The sequence below is a fragment of the Schistocerca serialis genome, chromosome 2 (assembly GCF_023864345.2).
Source record: "Schistocerca serialis cubense isolate TAMUIC-IGC-003099 chromosome 2, iqSchSeri2.2, whole genome shotgun sequence".
Classification (NCBI taxonomy): Eukaryota; Metazoa; Arthropoda; class Insecta; order Orthoptera; family Acrididae; genus Schistocerca; species Schistocerca serialis.
In genome coordinates, this window is record NC_064639.1 from 34,637,300 (window position 1) to 34,659,035 (window position 21,736).

The 21,736-nt window shown below is 40.3% G+C and overlaps 1 protein-coding gene across 1 annotated transcript in view; it reads left to right on the forward strand.

The window, feature by feature from the left end:
• The first annotated feature begins 1,813 nt into the window (after positions 1-1,813).
• LOC126455433 (dehydrogenase/reductase SDR family member 11-like) overlaps positions 1,814-21,736 on the forward strand; it is a 55,571-nt gene continuing 35,648 nt past the window's right edge. The window contains exons 1-2 of the mRNA XM_050091183.1: positions 1,814-1,992; positions 7,862-8,024. Of these exons, the coding sequence (XP_049947140.1) occupies positions 1,855-1,992; positions 7,862-8,024 (301 nt within the window). The 5' untranslated portion in view covers positions 1,814-1,854. The remainder of the gene's footprint in view (positions 1,993-7,861; positions 8,025-21,736) is intronic.

The window sequence follows — 21,736 nt, forward strand, 5'->3', positions numbered from 1 at the left end:
ATTCTGCTACCTAGGCGGCAAAGTAACCCATGATGGTCAGGTAAGTCTACTAGTATGAGACATAGACCTCAATTTGAGAAAGAAATTTCTAAGAACGTACGTTTGGAGCACAGCGTTGTATGGTAGTGAGACAAGGACTGTGGGAAAACCGGAACAGAAGAGAATAGAAGCATTTGAGATGTGGTGCTACAGAAGAATGTTGAAAATTAGGTAGGCTGATCAGGTAAGAAACGAGGCGTTTCTCCGCAAGAATCGGTGACGAAAGGAATATAAGGAGAACACTGACGAGAAGAAGGGACAGAATGATAGGCCATCTGTTAAGACATCAAGATTAAATTCCTAGGTACTAGTGGGAGTAGGGGGCACAAACTGTAGAGGAACAGCCGGCCGAAGTGGCCGTGCGGTTAAAGGCGCTGCAGTCTGGAACTGCAAGACCGCTACGGTCGCAGGTTCGAATCCTACCTCGGGCATGGGTGTGTGTGATGTCCTTAGGTTAGTTAGGTTTAAGTTGTTCTAAGTTTTAGGGGACTGATGACCTCAGATGTTAAGTCCTAAAGTGCTCAGAGCCATTTGAACCATTTTGAACCGTCATTTTAGGAAAGGATCAACACTGCAGTGAATCCTTCAAAGACCTTTTTTAAGGTTATACAACAAGTATTAAAAACCCTTCGGGAGCCGTTCAATGTCAATATACGATCTTAAAAGGTGTCACTGTAGTATGGATCCTTTCGTAAAATGAAGGAATCTGGCTAATTTTTGCTTATAATTAAAGAGATTTGAAAATGACAAGAAATACTGGTGGCACAAATTTGCTTTACAATGAACCTTAGTCGAAATAAGCTAATCGCACGATTAAGTAAATACCGAATTACAGCCAACTATGGACCATGTTTTCCTTTATTACGAAGAAGAATAGCGTACTGAGATCTACGTCTTATAAGGTGCTGGGTGCAGTCACAGATCTGGTCCGATACTCTAATTTTTTTCACGAGACGACAGTCGGTAGCCATATCAGATGCCTTGTGGAAGACAAGCAATATGGAATAAAACTGAGCTCTCCATTCATGGACGAACAGAATTAGTTTTGTTTCGCGAGATCGCTGCTTGTGGAATCCATGTTGGTTTTCTTACCAGACTCTCGACCTCCAGGTACGTCATAATCCGTAGTAACAGATGATGTTCCACAATTACACAACAAACTGACGTGAACGTCACAGGACTACGCGCGTCGGTCCGTCGACCCTTCCCGGAAACATTAATGGCCTGTGGTTTTTCCTGTTGCATAGTACCCTTCGTTGTGCCAGCGATCTGCGATAAACTGTTGCTACAAGGGGAGGAAGGTCTTTCACAAAAGGCTGTAGAAACTCAATGGTATCTCATCTGGTCCAGATGCCTTTCCACTATTGACTAATATTAGTTGATTTTTCTGTTCCCTTATCACTTATCTGAATACCAGTGAAGATTGGAAGGTGATATGAGAAAGAAGTATCGATCTATTAGTATAACAGACTGAAAAAGTTAAACAAAGTATACTCGAAAAGGAACTTTGATAAGCCCAGAAAATGAAGGATAGTATGAAGACGGATTAATTTTTCAGACTAGCCCGTGAAATGAAGAATAAGAACAGAATTTTCCTATTTCACAGTGACGGGAACACTAGGACTCAGACAGACGTGGACCGATAAGAGTTATCAACGACAATACGGAGAGAGACACTTGCTTAGTGATTAGCCTAGGCTTATCAGTTTGCTCAGTGCGTCATACGCGCGCAGGAAGTGGCCACTGGAAGTACGAGCCCGAGACAACAGTGGTACAAGCCGTTTGTCTTCTCGAAGAGGCACACACAGCCAAGAGATGGGCATGGAGAGGTACGCAGGCCGCGTCGCCCTGGTAACGGGCGCCAGCTCCGGCATAGGAGCCGCCATCGCGCAGGCGCTGCTCCGGAGGGGACTCACCGTCGTCGGGCTGGCCAGGAGGGTCGACAGGGTCAAGGTAGGCCGACGCCCGCTCACGTACTTCTCCTCTCACAACCAAGGAGCAGGGCTACCAACTAAGTCATCCAACTGTGGTCACGTGACTGCTTTTTAACGTTGAAAACTATGTTGACAAAAATTTCGCAAACTACTTACGTATTTTATCTTCCTTAGATCACATTAAATAAATATTGTTCTAATGTGACGTCTATTAATTCCATGGCGAGGATGTAGATGTCAATGTGTTTTACACGATGGCTGTTCGGAAAGTAAGGTCCGATCGGTCGCGATATGAAAACCACAGTGAAAATCAAAAATTTTTTATTCGCAACAGTTAGCCATACCTTCCAGCTATCTTTCTAAACAGTCGCCGCTTCGACTTACACATTTATCGTGGCGTTGTACAAACTACCCAATAGTCTTGTCACACAAAGCATCCGCCTGTCCTTTCCGCCAATTCTCTACGCTGGTCTGCCTTTCGTTGTTTGTGCCAAAATGTTGTCTTCGTAGCCAGCGGTTCATGCGAGCAGAGATGAACAACGGAGAGACCCAGTTAAGGGCTGTATTGTTGACAGTCAAACACTTTCCATCGAAAACGCTGCAGGAGCGTCATCATTTCCCCCTGCAGAATGCGGCTGAAAATTATCGTGAAGAAAGAAAAACGCGTGACTTTTATGTTATGTGAGCTGCATAGCTTCAGGCGAAATCTCTCACCAGAGCCACATACTTAGCGAGAGGCGCTGTTGTTTTAAGTATTTCTGCGTGATCACTTTGCGCTCTGAACTTAAAAGAGCGACGTGAAGCGATCGACACGCACACAAAATACACTGCCCAACAGAGCTGTGCAAAGCACCATCGGATTTTCACCGTGGTTTCCATTTCGCTCGTAATCGGACCTTACTTTCCGAATACGCTTCGCAAGAGCAGGGTTGTGTACGTGCGAAGTATGTGATGAGTCACTAATAAATCAAACCGACGAAAGTCGCAGATGTAGCGTATAAGTGCAGTCATGCGCAATCCTAAGCGTCTAGCGTTTTCTCTACTCGTGCCATGTTACATCGAAACGCTGAAGATTCGGCAGAACGAGTAACTGCGCGAGTTTATATTTCACACCCTGTAGAAATTCGTTGCGAAACTTGGACGCAAGCAGAAATCTTCCAGCGTGTGGCGCTAGTATTTTCTGCCTGTATGAGCTGCTCACCCGTTTTGTGATGTGGTATCGGGATAAACAGGTGTCATCTGTTCGTGGATTTCAGAACTAATTAATTTCTGACAGGGTGTTAAAATTGCTTAAGGATTTCTTGCGTTTAGTCTAAGTCCCAGATTTCGCCTCTGAAACCATAAACCGTGGTTCATCCGGTCGATGTTAGATTTGATATCTTGAAGTGCGGCACTTACGTAAAGTAGAAATGTTATTTGTAAGAGGCTATAATCGATGCGATGTCATTGCCCGACAAGGACAACGAGAGTTCTGGCACTTGTGGCATTCTTGAGAACTTCATTCCAGAATTACTTTCCATTCCTATAAATGTCTAGTGTGGGTGATGATCCAGATGGATACGATGATGATTCGGCTATTGAACTGGCGGAAGATATGGATGTTAATATACGGTCGTGATGGGAGCGCCGTTGTTTAACTGGTAGTTGCTGTAATAGATGAAGTAGAGGCTACTGTGACTGCTGCATATGGACTGAGAGAGTGGAAAAACACACACACACACACACACACAGAGAGAGAGAGAAGGAAGGAGGTAGGACGATGAACAAATAAATACATAAATACGTGTGTCTGCGATACTTATAAGTACTTTAAATTTTTACGTAATTTCTTTGGGCCAAGTTAATACTAAGGAAGACTACTTTGTTTTCAAGTGTTATGTATATTAACGAGGCATCCCTCTTTGAAAGCAAGAATAATAGGTGAGTTTCGCGATTCTTTTTTGCAAGTAAAATAAAGAGTAATGCCAAATCTGATGGTTTAGTTTTATTCTTTACACTTTTGACTCTAAGTAATCATTTTTTTTTTTTTTTGTTCACACCGGACGCTCCCTACTATAGTTGTGTCAGATGGAAGGACGCGTCGCAGCCGGAACGTCGTTCATTGCCTGCAATTCCCAAAGACCTCCCATTGGACCAATAACAAAATAATTTGTTCTATAAGTCATTTTCAATTTATTTTCTATCAGCATGCTGAACATAATAGAAAAATATCAAGAATTAACAAAACGGTAACGTGCTAAACCTATCGTCATTTTCTTCGCCTACAAAATCGAGACAAAGGCTTGCACCGAAAATAGACTTCTGAAGAAATCACAAAACGGCTACGTACACTGGTAGAGAACTAAGTTTATAATGCCAGAATAAAATTCCGATCAAAATCTTGTGAACGGTTTTCGTGTTATGTATCCTGCCAATATGAAAAATGTGGTTTCGAAAAAATCGCGTTTAAAGGTTTGCGTTACATTTTTCGTAGTTACGTTAAACATACCTGTAGTCAGCGATGTCTGGACCACACTGCAGTCCTTCCAGATCCAAACGAGGCCCTTTTCGTCCGCTTTTGTGCAGAAGTTGTAACAGTCCGATCTCAAAGTTCATTATTTCTGTAATGCCTGTTAGGCTGTCGATGAAATTACGTATCAACTATTTTGTTCCCGCTGAGAATGGTTTTCGGAGACGCTTTTTCATAAATCGTCTTGAAAGTCGATAATGGAGTTTCTGGCGAACTTGGGATGAACTCTGAAACAGAGTAGACATCCCAGAGAACATATTAAGAAAAAAAATCACATTTCCTTAGAATACTTCCACATTAAAGGTGACGTTGCTTTGAAAACCGGAGCATTGTTATTGTCAGATTGCTTCAGCGGCTAAAAGTAACGTATGATTGTTGTCAGTACGTCAACAAGAGCCTCGACAAAATTCTAGGGAATGTCTGCTGACCACGAATGCAAGGAATTCAATCCCTGTGCAGGCAGTAGGTGCCAGAGAAACCTAACAAAGAGCTTTCCTACCCACTACAAGTACTGCTCGTTAGGATGCTCCTTTACTAAAATTCGTCCACAACTAACTTCTGGCTGCTGCCGCATCTTTGCACCAGATGAGTTTCACCTCTTATCAAACTATTTTCGTAACCGGTGCGTCACATCAGCTTGAAATTTAGTTAACTGAAAGCCCATCTATAACACAGCTGCCTTTCCTTTGATATTAAATCTCCACGTATTTCTACTACTTACAGCTTTCATCCTCATCTGACTTTGCACACAGAAAGTTTCCGGCGAAATGTATAAAGAATTCCTTTCTCTTAAATATTTGCCGTAGCATAATTCGCTTTCCCCTTCAGTAACTTCTTATGGTTCGACAGCCCGATGCTTATCTTCCAATTGGAAGCCACTTCTGCCACTTGCGTGTCCCTAAATTACCTCATTAGTACTACTGGGAAGACGCGACCTACAATTTAATGTAGAATCTGGTGAATATTCGTATCACAGAAGAAGAGAAAAAGGAACAGTGAAAAATTTCCGTGGTTCGACCGGGATTCCATCCCGCGACCTCTCGGTTCCCAGTACGCGTTTTATACTATAAACTAGATTCAACATGTTTCTAATGTCTCTGCACCAATATACAGTACCAGCAAATTGTGAGTGTATCTTAATTTTGTCTATTTCATGTATGTCTGTCCAAGCTTGTTTTTGCGTGTTTTAGTGGGAAGAGACGTGTGTTAAGCTCCTTTTACACGATCGACTTTCTTAACTCTGTTCCTATCCAAGACAGTTGAGTCTATTGCAGCGCCCCTGGCGTTTTATTCCTGTACTGACTCTCATATGTTTCGAGAGTTCATTTTCATTTACATGTCGGGGCCTAAAATTGCGTGTGATGTGAGAGATGTTTGCTGTGCAGTTTGACATTTGAACTGTGAAAGTGAGGTTATGAGGGACTATCCTTTTCACGAAAATATCAGACTACAGTACATGATGTAGGAACAAGCGAGGGTAATAAAGTGTATTAGTGACCAAAGAAGAGTTCATAATGGACATTCTCTCAAAGGTCGCGTGATGAATTCCTTTCACTCCTGGGAACTGAAAGAATACGAAACGAGTCATCCAAACGTTTCAGAACATATATATTCATTTGCTGATAAAAGCAAATAGCACATTTTTGCTTTATCCTTTGTATCTTATTTTCTTACTAAGTGCCAAAAACATCGAAAATTATTTTTGTCGACACATATTTTTGACTTCTTCACTGTTGATGTAATTTTCATTAAAATACGTTAATCTATTTACGTTTGTATTTATGATCAGTGTTGGTTTTTTCTCTGCAAAACTTAAGTGCCTTTATGCTTTCAGGTATTTCGTCTATCTTGTAAGAGAACACTTGTAGGGAAAAAATATCAAGACCTTGTGACACTTATCGATGTGTCACGAAAACAAACGAAACAACACAATAAAGATTAAGGAGACACGAAAGCAGAAAATCCATTTCTATAACAGGAGCGACCTCGGCCACAATAGGTTAACTTGAGATGTTAGCAGACGCCGCCGTAGTCCCTTATCTCAGCGCATGCAGAACACACTTAGCACAATCTGTAGATCATTGACGTCGTTCACACACTCTAGTAGTGGTTGGTTGTTGATTTACACGGAGGTACAAAATATGTACGCACTTTGAGAAGTCGATTTATATAAGAAAGTCGCTCGTGTAAAACAGGATTTAGACCAAAATTACGTGAACAAATCAACGAGATTTAGTTTTTCGCTTCTTGTTCATTGCCTTGTTAAATTTGTTGTGGGGTGTAGACAATATTACATACACTGCTTGGAAGACAATGTTCATTAACCCTAACAATACCAACGCAATTTCCATAACGCGCAATATCAAGGGCATGGGGGTTACATTGTGCCCACAAAAAAACGTAAACAAATTCATTAAATGTGTAACTTTTATTAACAACACACTTGTTAAATGGGTCCCGATATATGAGTTCAGTACCTGAAAATATCTTTTTGCTCAGTCTGATCAATATCAACGCATTTTCCATGATGTTTGCACCGAGTACAACTGTACTTTATGAGCAGAACAAAAATTTTTAAAAATTTAAATTTCGTTAATTGTCGTTGGTTATCTAGATGTGTAAGAATGGTTCTGAACCTGAAAATATTAATATGACATTTGTTGCGAAACGTCACATTCCCTAATAAGACTTAAATTTTTGGGTTAAGTTTTACTGAAAATTTTGCAACAGTTACGGAGTCTGATATAAGAAATCATAACAATGATAAATATTTCTCTTCAAAACTTTAAAATATAGAGTAGCAGACTAAATTACGATGTTTTCGGAAGGTAAGCACCAAGCATCCAAGTAACCAAAAAGCCCCCCCACCCCCCCTTTGTCCCCTCGACACCTTGGTATAGAGTGGGTTCAAAATGGCTGTGAGCAAAGGTCATCAGTCCCCTAGAACTTAGAACTACTTAAACTTAACTAACCCAAGTACATCATACACATCCATGCCCGAAGCAGGATTCGAACCTGCGACCGTAGCAGTCGCGTGGTTCCGGACTGTAGAACTGCTCGGCCACCGCGGCCGGCTATAGAGTGGGTTAATGGGATGTAATTGTTATGCAGATATTACGAGGACATATTGGTCGGAAAATAGTGTTCTGCAGTTAAAAATCAGCTACTTGTACTCACTCTTCCTGGAATCGTTAGCGCCATGAGAAAGTAAGACGTTACTACCTCCCATTCATAAGAAGTTGGGTTAATGTTATCAACTCAAGTCGTGGTCGTGATCATAACTTTTTTCAAACTTCTATTTATGCCCCGAGTTCAACGTTATTCTAGACTCAAGTTTCGGAAACTGAGGATATCCGAGCTGAAGGACTTCCATCGACAGGCGCTCGCGCTGAAGGACGCGCCTGGCACACTTCACGCTGTCGAGGGAAACGTTAGCAGCGAGGAGAGCATCTTCGCAGCGTTCAAGTGGATCAGGGAGAACCTGTCTGGCGTCGACATCCTGGTCAACAACGCCGGCTTGGGCAACGACAGCGATGTGACGTGTGAGTACTTGGTGTCTTTCTAAACACGTCCAGAATCACGTAAGCAGTAATGCGCAGGGTGACAATTATTGAACTACTATGTGAAAAAAATGTAAATTAGTCACAAACTATGGAGTTCACACGCTTCATTCAACATGTAAACGTCACTACAGATATTCGAATTTAGGACATCAAACACTCTCCTGCTTCGAAGGGTCGACGGATCTTGCATGAACAAAATATTGTCGAAATCTGGGCCACTCCGGATAATGGGGATGAAGTCATCTTCCAAAACCTTCACGTACCGTTCGGTAGTCACCGTGCCATCGATGAATATCGCACCGATTATTCCGTGACAAGACAATGCGCACCACGTATTCACCCGTTGAGGATGAAGACACTTCTCGATCGCGAAATGCGGATTCTCAGTACCCCAGATGCGCCAATTTTTCTTATCGACGAATCCAACCACATGAAAGTGGGCTTCGTCGCTAAATCAAACTATTTTCACATACTAATTGCCATCATGCTCCGTGGTCAACCGTGTAGATAACTGTCCTAACGCAAACCGTTCAGAAGTTATGACGATTTTATTTCATACAATTAAATAATTGTCACCGTGTAATTACGGCGAAATTTTCTGTGACCTGTCACCTCCGTTAATGAGGCTGAATCGTCACTGCAGACGATGATATAACATCACAAGGCGGCTCCGAGGCAAATGATGCGCGCGTTACGTGAACATCTAATCGGTCACCCGGCCTCGTTGTTCGCCTCTAAACAAAGACATCTCGAATCGCTGAAACGTAGTTGATTTTAAAGTAAGGAAATGTGGCTGAGCTGCTGCCCATCTATGTAATTTCGTAAGTCTTGGAGGTTATTTTTATTTGTAATGTCTCTTTCTTATATTTAATGTAAAAAGTTTGTCGGAATGTTTAAGTTGACCTACTGCTAACACAACAATTACGAAAAATTTTTTTCAGAAATTAATTATGTTGTTCAAATCAACGTACCATTCAACTGAAGTCGCACTTACGACGCGAAGTTAATTGTTTATTTGAGCAGTCCTGAGGACTGCAGGGCCAGTACTTGTAACGTAGGCTGTGGTCAGTACAACTCGTCTCTAGAAGCTCCACCGGTGAACAGTCGGTCGCCAGTCCCAGTAGAATAATTATTTTGTTGTTCCCTAACCAGTTAGTTACTAGTATCTTTTGTGTTGCTAATTTTCTGCATTGGTGAAAACAAACAGTAGCTGCCTATCTTCATATCAGCAGCATACATCTCTCTTCACTAGAAAATTTCGTTAAAATTTTGTACATTACTAGTATGACTGTATCATTTCGAAGTTTCTACGCAAATTATCCGTGAAGTGTTAACGTATTTGATATTCCCGTTACTAAAATATGCATGAGAATATTTGAGCAGTTTCTGCCACTCGTGGTTCAATCACAATTACACAAAAACTATCAAATCTGTTTTGTCCCAGTGACAACAAACATGCATTTTTTTTTCAAATATCAGAGGCAAAAAGAGAGAAATCTGATCTCCCTTAACAAAACAATGTGGAACGATGTATGATCTTGCTTCTCTTCAGTAGAAAAATGTTATACAGCTTGCAGTTAGCCGGTCGTATCCTATTCAAATGTTTCAAAGCAAACCACACCCCCAGCTCAACAAGACTATTCGTTGATTTGAAATTCGTAACATTCCCATCGTATTAAAATCGATGTTTCATCCCCAGGTCACGGTCCGAGCTTCACGTCTTTCTTGCCTCCATTTTCTTCCGTCCATAGGAACTCAGTATTCGATTTCGGAAATAAATGGAGAGTGATTTCCACTGCTTCAGCCATCTGAACCTGACTGACTTCAACAATGTCTAAAAAGCAAATGTCTTTGTTCCTCATGCGTTGCGTGTGCCAAAAGTTTTACTTCCTTGGTTGAAGACCACATTTAGTATTTAATGTTATTTTTCCTCCGCCAAAGTTCATCTTTTACAGATTACAGTAACTATATAGTGGAGATACAGTGCCATAAAATATTTCGCAACGTTTCTTTTAAAATACGTTTCGTACAATATAAAGAAAGTAGTAACACACGTAATTTGCTGCATACAACTACGTAAAACATTTTACATAAAACATGGTTAAAGAAGATTAGACAATACAACATACGTGCGTGAAGTGTTTTTGCACGCAAAAATCAATGTTTGAATGAAAACGAATCTGAAGGCTAGATAATCGCTGAGGGAACAATGCCTTCTGTTGTAACAGACGACTATTACCAGGATCTTCAAAGGTAACATAAATCAGTGTTATTTGGCAAAAAGTTACACATTCCTTTGAAACGTTCTTCCTTTTTTCGTGATCGAAGTGCGAATGTGGAGTTTTGTGAAGTGATTAACCCTAGTATGCATGCTGTTGAAAACACATGTGAATGCACAAGCATGCCCTGCGAGGCCTATCCTCATTTTAAGTTGTTCTCTTTTTATGCATTCATTTTTTAGAGTTGAATTTAGTTATTTCTAAGTTAGTGACAGACTGAAATATTCCTAAGGTCTGCTAAAAGAGTCTGGTGGGCCCGAGTAATACCTTATTAATTTTTAAAGATCTTTGAGAGTTTATTTTTATCATTTACAATCACTTACATACAACATATGCAAATAATAGTTATATCAATGCACCTATAAGTTGCACTTCTACATGTTATAAGAGTTCTTAATTTAACCTGCTTGTGTTACAACATCTTTATCGTTCACAAAAATATGAATTACAAGCTCTATTCTGACAAACAACTATTCTACATTCCACAAAATCTTGCATTTTTGTTAGTTTACAACACATGACAAACAAGAAGCATGAATAATGCCATTCAATTCTTTACAGACATTGTTTCTACACTTTACACATACCTTGGAGTTTTTCGTATGTTTGTCGTGTGGACAATATTTTCACCATTCCTCTTTCCTGATACAGCTAACTGGTTCAGTGATGAGACATGTTTTTCCACACCACATCTGTACAAGGTCTTAGTTGGTTTTTTTTGGGAGATTAGGTAAATGAATTAGAAGCTCAATTAGAGGTCTTACCATTTCTTCTATTAGATCTATTAGGAACAAACGCCTTCTATCGGTTCTTTCACTATGGTATGTCGAACACTGGAAATACAATAAAATTTCATCGTTCACTGCTCCGACTTCTATCATATTCATCCGTAATGTAAATGGCCATCTCCTTGTTTGTCTCTTGCACGTGTAATATCGCACTTCCTGGTCCATTTGATCTACTCCAATCTTTGTGAAGTTACAGAACCTCATTGTATCTGGTTCGTTTTTTGCTTGCGTTTGATCAATGTCTACATGGTGATGTATTGTGCTAATGAGAATTATTGATTTTTCGTTTTCGAAACATAACTCACCATTGTGATTTCACCACTAAAAACAAGTAATTTAGATCTAGATAAATACTCTGCAATTCAAAATTATGTGCCTGGCAGAGGGTTCAGTTAACCTCTTTCAAGGTAATTCTTTACCGTTCCACTCTCGAAAGGAGCGCGGGAAAAACGAACGCACAGATCTTTCTGTGCTAGCTAGCTCTGATTTCTCTTTTTTTTATGATAATGATCGTATTTGCTTATGTATGATGGCGCTAACAGAATATTTTTGCAATCGAAGGAGAAAGTTTGTGATGAAATTTCACGATAAGATCCTGCCGCAACGAAGATGATTGCCACCCCCCCCCGCCCTAACGTATCATATCCATAGCACTCCCAGCCTTATTTCGCGATAATACAAAACCTCTTCTTTGAACTTTTTCTGTGACTTCCTGCAGTTCCATCTAATGTGAATCCCACACCGTACAGCAATACTTCATAAGAGGGCGGACAAACCTGGTGTAAGCAATATCTTCAATAGACCTGTTGCATTTTCTAAATGTTCTGCCAATAAATCATAGTCTTTGGTTTGGTTTCCCCACAAAATTATATGTGTGGTCGTTCCAGTTTCTGCTATTCGTAACTGTAATCCGTAAATATTTAGTTGAATTTACGACCGTTAGATTTCTGTAATTTATTGTGTAGCCGAAATTTAAGAGATTTCTTTTAGTACTCGCGTAGTGAGAAATACATTGCTCTTGGCACGGACGATTTCACCTTATTGGTGATTTCTGGTTTATTTTGTTTGATTGTCCCCACCGCTATAATTTCTACTTAAGCATCTCTCCCGCCAGCTAAATACTAGTGAAGGAGTTGTCAACAGTAATGTTTCTGGAGAATCGTTCTATGCTTTTAGCAAGATCTTTCATCACGTTAAGTCCAGGATTCATGCAGCTTCCTTCCCGTGTACACAAATCCGCCTAAAGCAAATGCTGATGTAGTATCACATAACCAAAACATCTTTATGCCATTCTTAGCGGATTTAGTGAGCATATACTGGATAAAGCCGCATCTGCCACAGAATGGGAGTAGCTAATCGCCAACTGTGAGCGAATCTTTAGGAATCATTGTGTTTCTACACTTGTCAAGAAACAGTTCTCGTACATAGTGAACAGCTGTAAGTTTTTCTTCTACAGGCTGAGCTTCACGTGTGCACCTATCATCGAATTTTATTACTCTCTATATATCCTCGAATCTGTTTTCTGACGTTATACGAAGGATTAGCCTTTTCATCCAAGAATAATTCTCTTACAGGGACATTCCAACTCCTCTCAACACCATCAAACAGTAAAAGACCAAGAAAACCCTCCATTTCAACAAGTGAAACTTGTTTTCATGTTTTACTATGTGAAGCAACCACTCTTATGCCTTATACAGGGTGTTACAAAAAGGTACGGCCAAACTTCCAGGAAACATTCCTCACACACAAATAAAGAAAATATGTTATGAGGACATGTGTCCGGAAACGCTTAATTTCCATGTTAGAGCTCATTTCAGTTTCGTCAGTATGTACTGTACTTCCTCGATTCACCGCCAGTTGGCCCAACTGAAGGAAGGTAATTTTGACCTCGGTGCTTGTGTTGACATGCGACTCATTGCTTTACAGTACTAGCATCAGGCACATCAGTACGTAGCATCAACAGGTTAGTGTTCATCACCAACGTGGTTTTGCAGTCAGTGCAATGTTTACAAATGCGGAGTTGGCAGATGCCCACTTGATGTATGGATTAGCACGGGGCAATAGCCGTGGCGCGGTACGTTTGTATCGAGACAGATTTCCAGAACGAAGGTGTCCCGACAGGAAGACGTTCGAAGCAATTGATCGGCGTCTTAGGGAGCACGGAACATTCCAGCCTATAACTCGCGACTGGGGAAGACTTAGAACGACGAGGACACCTGTAGTGGACGAGGCAATTCTTCGTGCAGTTGACGATAACCCCAATGCCAGCGTCAGAGAAGTTACTGCTGTACAAGGTAACGTTGACCACGTCACTGTATAGAGAGTGCTACGGGAGAACCAGTTGTTTCCGTACCATGTACAGCGTGTGCAGGCACTATCAGCAGCTGATTGGCCTCCACGGGTACACTTCTGCGAATGGTTCATCCAACAATGTGTGAATGCTCATTTCAGTGCAAATGGTCTCTTTACGGATGAGGCTTCATTCCAACGTGATCAAATTGTAAATTTTCACAATCAACAGGTGTGGGCTGACGAGAATCCGCACGCAATTGTGCAATCACGTCATCAACACAGATTTTCTGTGAACGTTTGGGCAGGCATTGTTGGTGATGTCTTGATTGGGCCCCACGTTCTTCCAACTACGCTCAATGGTGCACGTTATCATGATTTCATACGGGGTACTCTACCTGTGCTGCTAGAACATGTGCCTTTACAGTACGACACAACATGTGGTTCATGCACGATGGAGCTCCTGCACGAAGTGTTCGTACGCTTCTCAACAACAGATTCGGTGACCGATGGATTGGTAGAGGCGGACCAATTCCGTGGCCTCCACGCTCTCCTGACCTCAACCCTCTTGACTTTCATTTATGGGGGCATTTGAAAGCTCTTGTCTACGCAACCCCGGTACCAAATGTAGAGACTCTTCGTGCTCGTATTGTGGACGGCTGTGATACAATACGCCATTCTCCAGGGCTGCATCAGCGCATCTGGGATTCCATGCGACGGAGGGTGGATGCATGTATCCTCGCTAACAGAGGACATTTTGTACATATCCTGTAACAAAGTGTTTGAAGTCACGCTGGTACGTCAATTCCATGATTAATGTGATTTGAAGAGAAGTAATAAAATGAGCTCTAACAAGGAAAGTAAGCGTTTCCTGACACATGTCCACATAACATATTTTCTTTCTTTGTGTGTGAGGAATGTTTCCTGAAAGTTTGGCCGTATCTTTTTGTAACACCCTGTATATTTGTGCAGCTGATAACTTCATCTAGTATTTCATTGGAGATGAAATAGTCCCAGGCGTCCTGAAGTCGCAAGTTTCCAATACACGGGCTGGAATGGTCGGCTTCTTTATGATACTGCGAACAAGCATACGAAAATTGCAGGAGGGCCTAAATTCTAAATGGTTCCGTTACTATAAAAGCGTGCGAAATCATCTCTGAGGAGCTTCATTTTCAGATTTTGATGACGTAATACTATCTGAAATACTGTAATCTTCCAGAACATTCGTATCAGCCGGCCGGTGTGGCCGTGCAGTTCTAGGCGCTACAATCTGGAGCCGAGTGACCGCTCCGGTCGCAGGTTCGAATCCTGCCTCGGGCATGGTTGTGCGTGATGTCCTTAGGCTAGTTAGGTTTAATTAGTTCTAGGCGACTCATGACCTCAAAAGTTAGGTCGCATAGTGCTCAGAGCCATATGAACCATTTGAACCATTCGTATCAGTGGTTTCAAAGTTTGATTCCTCATTACTTGCACGTACCGACTCCGCTATTTTTCCTGACGACGTCATAACAAAATACGTGTCCCTTGAACAACAGTTGGTGCAACACTAAACAAGTCACGATGGTAACAATACCGGCATTAGAGCAACGAACAACTAAACTCACCATGACTGTGGCAATAACAGCAAAGAACAACAATACCGAGCTACAATAAAACATGTGATTGCATAAATCTCAGAGGTATACCGATATCTCTGATAAACAGAGGTAATTTCTATTGCTTTTAATCTTATGCTACTACTAATACTGCTGCAAGACTACCACTACCGGTGCTGCTTCTGCTGGTAATACCACCACTACCTCTACGTGTTGCTGTTGAATTAATAACTGCTCCTAAAAAATGTAAAAGTCAGTGTTGAACAGAGAACAGCAAGGCACAGAGAACAGCAAGGAAGCTTCTGAAGCCTTGCACATGCATTGACGGTGATTTGGCAAATATTTTGAAATATGCAAAAAGAAAAACAGTTTTGGTCATACTAAATAAGAAGAATGCCACAGGGTAAGCGGAAAAATACTGGAAAGGAGTTTGAAATCAAATCAAGAATTACAGGAAAATTTGAAAAGTAAGACCTTCATGAGCCTCTGAGGCCCTGTATGTGCACTGTAGCGTTAAAAAGCAGCGGAATGGCTGAGCTCGTGGCAAAAATCTGTATAACGTGATCGCTGCGGCAATTGATATTTTGACAATTGCTGTGCGAATACACCGAATGTGATCTGATATGTCCTCGCGTTATCCTTATCGCGCCGTGCGTTCGGTCTTATTTCCGAAAATGAAGTTGCAGCATTGTCGTGCGTTCAGTTCTTATTCGTTACCGAAGAGCAGATGTGAAGACTTAGTGACGTGGTTAAAACATAGCGGAATGGAACAGCGCGCTAAAATTATTTCCTGGTGCTACCAGGTCATCCCAATCTATTTATGTTATAGCACGAAACTCCCTGCTATTAATATTGATAACAAGGGTCACTTCTACTGCGCGATGGGTAATCTGATTACAGAACAGTGGTCCTCGCAATTTATCGGTGTACCAGTTTCTGCAATGACGTAAACATGAATTACTTGTGCGGCCTTTACTATAATATAGGAATCACTTTGTGGTGTTGCAGATGAGGTGACTCATCGGCGCTCTCTTTCTTTAGCCGCTTTTAAGGGGTGTGATGGCTATACACAAATATCTAAAGTGGTATTAGAAAACGCTGCTTAATAGTCTATGGACACATTAAAAGAATGAAGCCTAACGTACATACAAAATAAATAGTCGAATTCTTTGACAACAGGAGTAATGCGAAAACGGACACGATACAATGGACTGTCCATGTAAAAACTAATCAGAAACTCGCAGGGATTACACCCGAAAATGTCCAAAACCACGAAATTTTCAGGACAAAAATTCACAAATGGCAGGGAGACCAATAGGAAAAACCAATGAAAAAGAGTGTAATAATATGGTTTGAAGAGAGAAAGGAGGAGACTGAAGGAAATAAGGGTGCAAAAAAAGACAAACGCCCACCTCTTAAGTGCTTTGCGAAGTCATAATGGTCTTATTCTATTATAATAATAATGATAATACACATATGCAGGTCGTTTTCCCAACCTCATCACATTATTTTCTGTTTCTGTTCTGCCCAAGCAGAACTCTAATCATAAGCCAATGACTGACAATCTGAACTTCTTTACACCATTTGTTTGAATTTTAGTAGCAGTTAGCAGAAATTGTGTTTGCAAGTATCCTGAATATTAAAAGCAGCGGCGGCTGTCGCTTGTGAGAAGTGCAAGTGGATGAAATGTTGTAGGATCATCCTGTGTGGATTCAGCCACGCAAGTAACATTTGCATTACTCCAGATTCTGTTATCCAATTTTGACTGCTGCATTACGTTCTTTTTGTAATCACGATAATAGGTGTTATTTCGCGGTGTGTCAGAAGTAGCTGCAAAATCTGGCGTCTAAAGGAGTAAATTTCTAAACAGGTGTACTAAATAGAAGAAATCTATGAGCAGCTAACACATGCTGACATACTGAACATTTACCCGCTACCAGTGTTGAAAGAAACGATGATCATCAGGCAACATGAAATTGTTGTAGCTGCCTCCAAGGTGTCACTCTTACTGTAGCGACAGTAATAAGACTGAAAGTAATAAAACTCACCACGAGTCAGTGACGTCAAGGGTAAAGAGCATCAGTTGCACTGAGTAATGTAAGTGCACTGTTCACTTCCGTGCGATGTGTGGAATGCATTCTGCATACTCGCGAACAGGACACTTTATTTCCGTTTCCATGTTTCCTAGTCGATGCAAAATGAATACAATATACTGCGTCCTGAATGACGACAGTTTGATTCAGGCGTTCGTATACAGCATTGTATTCTGCCAAGCGTATCAAATACCAGGAGTACTATACTACGATGAACTTGATGGTGGCCGTGGCAGAGTGGAGCCGGCCAGGTATCAAGCACGTCTCAGTGTCAGGAGCGCAGTGCCACAAGCTGTGCAGGGAGGTGGCCCGGTCACCTTAAGGGCCCCGCATCATGGACGAGAGTCGGTCACCTGTCATCGACCAAGGGTGATTTCGGTCTAGTGTAGGAGGACCTTCCAGACAACTGTGCAACACTGCAGCCAACATTTCGGACGAAAATGCGGGAAAACGCAAGACCCACCTCGTCAATATTTTCTGAAGAAGACAGGAGTCAGCCGTTGACATAGTCTCTGGTATCTGCTGATATGAGCCAATTAAACGTACTTTCGATCAGTTAAAATCAGCAGTTCTTTGTCGGAGGAACCCTCCTCACACACAGGAAGACTGTTGGAGGGTACCCTCCACAGCGTGGCACAGACTTCAGCAGCAGCGGCCGAACATCTTCATTTTTTTATTTACTGGCGGAAAAACCCGGCGTTGGCCAGGTATTATAAAGCTGTGCGCCCCGCCCGTAGTGTGCAGCGTCTGCCCCTGTGCTTTATGTTTATGGCTTGACATCTCCTGAACGGTGTGTCGTGCAATGATAAAATTTTACACTTACATTCAATGGTATATGTGCAGACTGTCTGCAAAATTTCTCAAGAATACAGTTAGTAATACAGAAGTAATAAATTATAACCTCATGCCTCATGTGGCACTTTTACTGCAGAAATAGCGTTAAAGTAGTAAGTGATGAACTTTTCTTCCTTTCATCATTTTGTGGTCTCAATCTCAAATACTGGATGAATAAAGTCTGAGAATTCAAGCGACGCAAGCTATGTTTCTTTTTCATTCACACCCCCACCCCTTTGATGGGTAGGTGGTTATTACCCCCACAGTGACTGTCGACTGACAGTGAGGTGTATGTGTACTCACATTGGTTCAAATTGGTCAAGTGGTTTCGGAGTAGATGTGGAAAACACATGCACATCAATTTTTATACCTAATATATATGGATTTATTTATTGAATCTGGTCAGATTGCGGCCTTCAGACACTCTCCTACATGGCACCAGGGTTTTCCACATACAATACATTTTTCATCCTTTATGTAAGAAATAATAATAAGTTCAATATGACAAATACTAATAAAACAGTACTAATACAATGAAGAATGATTTGACTGTATGTAGAGACAATGTGAATAAACAGTCCTGACAAAGAACTAATAATGTTAACACAACCAGTTAAACAGCTACTTCTGCTGCTCCTGCTAATAATGCTAATAATAATAATAATAATAATAAATGAGGGTGAACTGCTTGCAAAGAAAGATGTAATATACTAACGAGTGCATACAGAGACACTGGTAGACCTTAGTGTTGCTTCAGTGCAAGTATCATTAACTCCCTTCTGAAGCTAGAGATGTAATTCAGTTCTCTAATATAACGAGAAAGGTCATTGCAGAGTCTGATTCTTACTATTGAAATGTTCGAGAAAGCAACTGAATAATGCGATGGGACAGTGGTACTGCTATATGAGGAGATTCAGTTGCTCCTACCACTGGGATTTATGCAACCCACAACACCTTCAAATACCAAGTGCAAGATTCATATTCTCTCGATCGCTACATGCTAGCTATTAATCCTACAGAAAAATGAACAGGACCACTTTGTAGGAAATTTAAAGTAGTCAGATTTTTAATGGGATACGTTTTGGTTAGAGTCCGTAGTTTTCGAATTATTCAAAATAAACGTCAAAACTTAACTTGAAATGTGTTATTCTTGAATGAATCTAAAACCGTAGCCTCCACCGATAATGTATCCTAGTTTTTATTATTATTATTTATTTTATGGCCTTGACTCTAGTCAAAAATACAAAGTTGTAAACAAGTTGTAACACAGGGATACAATTTGGCTCAACAATAACTTAATATGATATTTAGGTAATATAATTATTAGAGTCTATTCTTATATGAAAGGTGTTTTGCTCTTCTGTCTGCCCAATATTTCTTCATTCTTTCAGATATTTTCTTTCTTCCTTCATCTGAGACCACTCTTCCTGTACTCCTTTTATTGATTTTCATTTGTAGTCTGGTTTGCGGGTCTTGCAAATTCTGGTTTTCTCTGTCTTGTTTTTTAGGTCATCTACTGTAATTTGGATTTCTTTTATATTTTCCTGAATTTCTGTGATCCATTTAATGTCGCTCTTGCTATTTCACAATTTTTGTATTATTTTTTTACTAATTGTGTTTTCTGGAATTCTGATCAGATGTCCAAAGAATGAGATGCGTTTCTTCCTGATCGTGTTCATGACTGGTTTTATTTTCTTATATACTGTTTCATTTGATGCTATTCTCCAATGTCCATTTATTTTATACTGTTTATTTATACATGTCCTAATTATTCTTCTTTCTATTTTTAGTATTCTGTCAATTTCTGCTGTATTAGTTGTTTTGAAGATAGTTTCAGCTGCATATGTTATTTCTGGTTGTGTAACTGTTTTATAGTGTTTTAATTTTGCATCTATAGATAGGCTTCTTTGTTGTACACAGTTTTGGTAATGTAATTTGCGTAGTTCAGTTTTTTTATTCTATTCTGCCACCATGGCTTCTCACTTAGATTGTATGTTGTTATTTCGCCTAAATATTTAAATTTATCAACAATTTTGATTTCCTGTTCTCCTATTGTAATTTTGTTTGCAAGTGGTGGATCAGTTAGCATAATCTCCGTTTTTTCAAATGATATTCTAAGGCCTACTTTCTCTGCTATTTCTTGTAGTAATTTCACTTGTTGCCTGGCTTCTTGAACGGTGTTGGCTAGGAAAGCACGATCATCAGCCAATCCCAAGCAGTTTAAGCTAATATCATCTTTTGCACTTCCAGTTCTTACCATCTTTGGATTGTCTTTGTACCATTCTCTCATTATGTATTCCAGCGCACAGTTGAACAGTAATGACATTTTTGACTTTCGAAGGTTGTCAACCTTAGTTGGAGCAAGCTCCGATATACAACAACGGTTGTTAACCTCAGAGGGTGTGTTTGGTCCGCGAGAGCACGATCATCAGCGAATCCCAAGCAGTTTAAGCTAATATCATCTTTTGCACTTCCAATTCTTACCATCTTTGGATTGTCTTTGTACCATTCTCTCATTATGTATGCCAGCGCACAGTTGAACAGTAATGGTGGTAGGCAGTCACCTTGTCTTAAGCCTGTTTTATGAGGAATGGTTCCAAAATTTCTCCTCTAAACTTCACTTTTGATTTGGTGTTGGTTAGAGTGAGTTGTATTATTTTAATTAGATTTGGATGGAGTCCTAGATTTCTTAAAATTTTTAATACTGAAAGTCTGAGGAGACAGTCATATGCCTTCTTAAAATCTACAAATGTTATTGCCAGAGGTTTGTTCCGTTTCTTGTAGTATGCCATAATCAATTTTAAACTAATTATCTGCTCTGCACAGCTTCTCCATGGTCTGAAACCTCCCTGATATTCACCTAACTCCTGTTCTAATTGCTCCTTGATTCTTTCATATAGGTTCTTGGGTAGAATTTTGTATATGCAATCTAGGAGAGAGACCCCTCTGTAGTTGTCTGGGCTGCTCTTATCTCCCTTTTTGTGTAGTGGGTGGATGATAGCAGTGGTCTAATGTTCGGGGAATCGTTCTGTTACCCAAATTTTTGTTAGAGCCATGTGTAAGGAGGTCTTGACTATGTCACTTGCATATTTCCACATTTCAACAAAAACGCGATCTTCTCCACATGCCTTATAAATTTTTTGTTCTTTAATAATTTTTTCTACTTCTTGGAAAATTGGAGGGTCTAGTTTGTTAAGTTTGGTTTTTATTGGGGTATTTATGTTGATTTGTAAGGGTTCTTTGGGTTCCTCGCAATTCAGAAGTTTGTTAAATGCTTTTGTCATGATTTCTACATTTTCCCTGTTACTGTGTTTCTTCCATCTTCATCTTTCAGTATTAGTGTGGGGGCCTCATATTGTTGTAGTTGTTTCCCAAACATTTTATAGTAGTTCCTGGAGTTGGTTTTATGATAATTACCTTCTATAGAGTTTATACTATCTTTATGGAATCCTCTCTTGATTCTTCTAATATTTTGTGTGAATTTTTTTCTTTCATTTTTTAGGTTGATGGCATTTTCTTCAGTTTTATGTGTTTGAAACTTTAACCATGCTTGGTGTCTATCTTCATGGAATTTGTCACATTCTGATGTCCACCATGCATGTTTCCTTCATGGGTTCAAGGGAGCTTGATTCTCTGCTTCTTTTTTAAGATTAGTCACTAGTTGTTCTAGAACATCTGTTAATTTGATGGTTTGTGTTATTTGTTGGTATTTATTATTTTTAATTAGCTGATGTGGGTCAAACCTCCTTTTTATTTTATTAGGTTTCCGGTCCTCTTCTTTAACAGAGTGAATTTGATTTTAATTTTAACTGT